General features: G+C 42.8%; 1 protein-coding gene across 8 annotated transcripts in view; it reads right to left on the reverse strand.

Moving 5' to 3' along the window:
• PHTF2 (putative homeodomain transcription factor 2) overlaps positions 1 to 6,000 on the reverse strand; it is a 162,345-nt gene that overhangs the window by 73,771 nt on the left and 82,574 nt on the right. For all 8 annotated transcript variants that reach the window (XM_024196976.3, XM_029910810.1, XM_029910809.1 and 5 more), the window contains exon 4: positions 4,870 to 4,939. In XM_024196976.3, coding sequence (XP_024052744.2) covers positions 4,870 to 4,939 — 70 coding nt within the window. The remainder of the gene's footprint in view (positions 1 to 4,869; positions 4,940 to 6,000) is intronic.

The following is a 6,000-nucleotide window of genomic DNA, read 5'->3' on the forward strand; positions in this document are numbered from 1 at the left end:
TAATGCATCCATATGGTACATACATATATACACATGCACCACCCAGGTGGTATAAAGGCAACCTGCTGCAGGATTCAAAAGTTCAAATCCACCTCCAGTACCTCATAGAATAAAGCAATCAACCATTAAGGATTTTTGTTGAAAAGTGAAAGTTTATTTTTAACTGCATGATTTTATTTTGCTGTATTAGAATAAAGTTAGGTACTCTTTACTGTGTTATGCATAACTTCAGTTTTTCTGAGTTACCTAAAACACATTACAAATAGTCAAATGACCAGCAAATTAAGATTTACATAGAGTTGGCTAAAGATACATTTTATGGATACAACTGTTAAATACACTAGCAACCAATGGGGTCCAGAAGACAAGTGGATGCTGCTCATTCTTAACTGGCAAACACACACATTTGGAGACTTCCGGTAGTAAATGTGCTAGACTACACAGGCAACATAGGAATGCAATCTTCTCACCTATGCCAAAACAGGTGCTCCCAGTTGGGCTAATTAAGGGGGCAGGGCTGCACTTGCAGTTACAAAGGTCAGACAGAGAGCCAATGAGGCAGAAATGGCTGAGAGAGAGCTAGGAAGAGGAACTGGGAAGGGAAGAAGTGAGCCTAAAATGTAAACGGTCAGCTGCAGAACTGTTTGTTTAAGTTTAGATAATAAACCTGCCTAAGAGAGACTGTGGGTGTGGCAATGAGACCATAACAAGTTGGGGAGAAGCCCTCTGACATATGGAAGAGAAGGCTAGCACTGAGATTGGCCCCTGGTACAAGGGGAGAGCGAGGAGAATTACTGCTGCCAAGAAAAAAGGGAAAGCCCAAGCATTGACTGAGCCCACCTAGTTTGGCTGATTAAGGAAGATGGAGGAGATGATACATCTATTGGTTATAGCACAGCAACACCAGACAGCTGCATTACAGCAGCAACAGGAACAGCAAAGACACAGGCTATGCTCCTACAGTTGATGAACAAGCTAGAGAAGCAACAGAGGCACAACTTGCGGCTCAACAGCACTGGCTAGAGGCCCCCCCTTCCAGCAACAGGAATGGCTACAGAAGCAGTTAGGTCAAGAGACCCAGGGGAACCTGCTTGGTGATGGAGAGGGAAGCTCAGGTCAGCTAGTCCCTGGCCTGGTGAAGCTTGGGCCAGAGGACGACCCACAGGCCTTCCTTGGAGACAGTGGCAAGTGCAGCGGGCAGGAAGGAGTCAATTTACATAGCACTGTTCCTGATGGGCAAGGCAGAGGCAGCATACCAAGCAGTAAGTGACGAGCAGACAGGCTCCTATCCTGTGGTGAAGGCTGCCATCTTAGATAGACTAGGATGGACTTCAGAGGTGTATAGCACCGGTTTTGGGCTGAACCATTTCCATGGAGGCCATGACCACATGTAGCGGTCAAAGATTACAGGACCTCATGGCTTGGTGGCTATGCCCAGAGACCAGTTCAACAGAGAAAATGATGGACCAAATCATCCCAGAACAATTTTTAAAAGGTCCTACTCAAGGGAGCTGAGCTAGGCAATGCCAGCCTAACTCAGTGTGGGAGGAAGTCAAATGGGCAGAAGCCTTCTCTGTGGCTGAAGGAAATTAGCAGCCTGAATGATATGGCAGAGTAAGAGTGACCCAACAGGGTCACAAAATAGTCTCAGGAAAGCTCTCATATAGCCCAAAACAGGGGGCTGCACTTTTTGGTTTGTGGGTGGAAGATGTCTGGAAGGGGCCTCAAGTCAGAAAAAAAGACTACCTGTGAAAGAGGCAGGGTTTTGGTTTTTGTTTGTTTTGTTTTTTTAAGGGACAGGTATGTCACAGGGTGGCTGGCCCCTGTAACTGAAGTAGGTCCTGCTTCCCTGTGCCAGAACATGTGCTCCCAGCTGAGCCAATTAAGGAGGTGGGGCTGGGGCTATAAAGGCATTATGTGACCTGGGGCTATAAAGGGTAAGAGAAAGACCCAGGCCTGGTCTACACTACGGGATTAATTCGGATTTAGCAGCGTTAATCCGAATTAACCCTTCACCCGTCCACACTACAGAGCCAGTTAATTCGAATTAAAGGGCCCTTTAAATCGATTTCTGTACTCCACCTCGACGAACGGAGTAGAGCCTAAATCGATTTTGTTAATTCGAATTAGGGTTAGTGTGGCCGCACACCACCGAATTACTGTGTTTAAATTAATGGGGTAGTGTGGCCGCACACCACCGAATTAATGTGGTTAAAAACCGAATTAAGGTGCTTAGTGTGGCCGCGCACAATCGAATTTATACAACCTGTTTCCCAAATTCGAATTATCTAAATTCGGATTAATCCTGTAGTGTAGACATACCCCCAGTGAGGCAGAACTGACTGAGAGAAAGCTAGGAAGCGGCAGGACTGCCAGAGTTTGGGAGAAGAGACCGCAAGAGCCCAATATGTAAAGGGTGAGCTGAGGAACTTTTTTGTTTGTTTTAAGTTTGGACAATAAACCTGCCCAAAAGAACATAACAGTTAGTCTGTAACAAGCTGCAGAGAAGTCCTGCCTTGTTTCATAGGTCTACAGATGATAAAGCCTCCCAAGCATAACAGAGTAATACATTTTAGATGTTTCTAAAACTAGTCTATACTCCAACTTCTGAAGCAGTGGACATTTACAGATATTATGACCATAAATCCCATATCTTCTTATAGTTACAGTGCTTTTAAACCAATTTTTGTTCACAAAAACATTATGTATAAACTGTTACTTTAACACTTATGCCCCCCAGTCATGGACCAAGACCCTATTATACTGGTTGCTGTATACACATGGAACGAAAAGGTGAAAATTTAACTGATTCCTGTTCTTAATTACATCTCTACCCCAATATAACGCGACCCGATATAACACGAATTCGGATATAACGCGGTAAAGCAATGCTCCGGGGGGGGGGCAGGGCTGTGTACTCCGGTGGATCAAAGCAAGTTCGATATAACGTGTTTTCACCTATAACGCGGTAAGATTTTTTGGCTCCCGAAGACAGCGTTATATCGAGGTAAAGGTGTATAATGAATTTAATGCAAACCTATTTATAAAGGCATCTACTGAAAAGCATGAAGAGTTGTACAGTAAAACTAATCTAAAACGAAAATAAAAACACTGATCTCTAGACAGACAGACAGATCCAACCAAAGGATCTGGTACAGGGCAAAACCCACCACCATTCAGGCAAGTCACTAACAAATAAGAGATCAATTCCCAGTTAACACAACCCCTACGGATGAAAAGGAGGCAACAACATATAAGAGAACAGAAGAGAGGGATGATGGTTCTAAAAGGATAGGCCTGACAAAAATAAATGGGACCTGCACTGCATCAAAGACAGTCTAAGACTTGTTTCGAAGAGAGCTCCACAGCCTCTACTGAGACACTCCTGTCCCTGACCCAGTTGGAGAGTGAGCATGCCTTGCCTGATTTTAACTGTGGAGCAGAGGCATAAGGTCAGAGTACTGATTGCTTTAGTACTTAGGGACTAACCTATGAAGGGCTTTATACAATACTATGACCTTTAATTGTTTCCATTCTGCTCATAATCTATGGATATTTCCACAGTGCCTAACACAATGGGGTCCTGGTCCAAGACTAGTGCTCCTAGATGGAACAATAATACAAACAAAATAAATAAATAGCTCTGCAGTACTAGCCACTCATATTCCTGGGAAGAACTACTCCTCTGTAGATTGCACTTTCAAATACTTAACAAAATACCAGTAGATCTGGTCCTTCAGCTTTATATTGCCAAATAAACATTGCATTTCATGTTTCACTTAAAATAACTGCAGGGTATTATAAGCTAACAATAATTCTTAGGTCTCTGAGTTTATTCACCCAAGGATATGGTTATTACTGAGTTAGCAGAAAATATTCATGCTATACTGAAATGGTCTCCACCTTCTCATCCTTTCTTTGTTCTCAAAACCATTAGTCTTTTTTAAAACTGACTTGTGTTTATTTTTTGTTGCTCCTTTACTTTGTACTCCATTTTATCCTTTTAAAAAGTGAATGGGAGCAGCCCTCCATCAATTGAGCTAATCTGAAATGGAAACACAGGCACTTCTCAGGGTCACAGCTCAGTTTTCAAAACTCCTCAGAGCTCCTGTTGTGTCACGTAGGGATTGGCCTCGTTTTGCTGCCAGATCCTGATTTAAGAGGGAGTTGAAAGAGAGGAAGATAAAAAGAGGCATTGGTATGAAAAGAGGGGAAAAGGGAAGCTAAAAATACAGTAAAAGTTACCTATTGGGGTCGAGTGTAAACCTTCCCAGGGTCAAGGAGCAACAGAGATTCTGAAAGCAGAATGAGGCTGGTAAGTGACAGGGTGATATGCACATGTCTGTATATGCATTTAGATTAGGAGTTCCAAGGGCAGCAGCCAATCAGGACAAGGATTTGTACTCTGAGGCTAAGAGTTATTAGCCAATAAGTATGATCAGATACACCTGTTTTACAGGGAAGAAATAACTGTACAGCATCTACAAACCCCTTCTCAGACTATGCTCAAGCTTATTCCTTGAAGTGTCCTTATCAGGATTTCTTGAACTTTCCTCTGAAGTTTCTTAAAATGGACACTATCAGATACAAAACAATTAGCAATTGTTTCCTCTTTTCTTAAGACTATGGCTATAATAAATCTACATGATCAACTACATAAGGTAACTAAACTGATTTAATTTTAATTTAGACATAAGTAGGAGACAACTGTTTCCTGGTGTTTCTTTAGCCATAGAGTTTCTTCTCATTTTTATAGTTATACTCAACTCTTCTGCTGCAAGGCTATCAGGATAAATTCAATTATTTTTATAACTGTCCCCATAAGGTCAAATTTCTGACAAATTCAGCATTTACTAGCTCAAGCCTTACCTCTTACAAGATCGACATCTATGAGGTCTGGCTTCACATGTCCAGTTTTCTTTGGCTTGTTCCTCAGACCCTGTAATATGCAAAAAATATTAGAATCTAAACACCACAACCGAAGATATACATTAGCTAAAAATAAGAATGGGGGTCAGTAATTGTCTTACACTTTTTTTGAAAACATTTAAGAAAATGCCAAATTCACAATTTGAAATCTACAGTAACAAGTGTTCCAAAGAACAATGTACCTGGTATTAAATACAAACAATGTGTTAAAGTAAAGCCAAGACGGGGTAAAAAAAAATTTTCAACAAATAGGATAATGTAATGAAAACTAATCAATTACTGCCCCCTTAGGGTGAGATTTTCAGAAGTGCCTAAAAATTCTTATTGACTCTGATAATGCAACATACTATACACACATTTGCCAGAGTTAATAATATACTTGGATTGTGGTTTACTGTCATTTTCCTTATTTAAAACACTACACCCTTTTTCTCTTTAATCGCAATCTATATACACTATGTAGCTTTTAGTTCTCAAAGGAGCACCAGCTAAAACAACTGATGGCAAACAACGTTGTGCTCTGCAATCTGCTGGTCAACTAAATCTGCTAAATCCCAGTGCCACAAAGGGGTAATAAGTTTTCCTGACAGGCAGCAAGGATCTGCCATAAAAAGGCAGAGCTAGGCAAAGGAAAGTGGTCTTTTTGCTCCACCACTGAAAAACACATACCCCTTGTTAACTGGCTGCCCCACAGGAGAGTGTTCAGTTCAACACTTGCTTTTTATGTTACTAGGTGTAGTTATGTTGTCAAGCCTTAGAAAACTATGCATGTATTACGGTTAAGGCTCCGTGTTAGTAACGGAGGTCACGGAAATCACGGATTCCGTGACTTTCCATGACCTCCGTGATGTCTGCAGCAGGCAGGTGCAGCTGGACCGAGAGCCACCTGAGCAGCATGGGCAGCCCCTGGGCCAGCTGCACTGGCTGCTGCTTGGACAGTCTTGGGCCCGCCTGCCCACCAGCAGCAAGAGTTTGGGTGGGGGAGGACCTCAGGGCTGGGGATTGGGGTGCGGGGTGGTGCTTACCGGGGGGGGGGGGGGGGGGGGGGGGGGGGGGCCAGGGGGGGGGGGG

Source organism: Terrapene carolina, unplaced genomic scaffold, assembly GCF_002925995.2.
Source record: "Terrapene carolina triunguis isolate 2854851 unplaced genomic scaffold, T_m_triunguis-2.0 Scaffold68, whole genome shotgun sequence".
NCBI classification, from domain to species: Eukaryota; Metazoa; Chordata; order Testudines; family Emydidae; genus Terrapene; species Terrapene triunguis.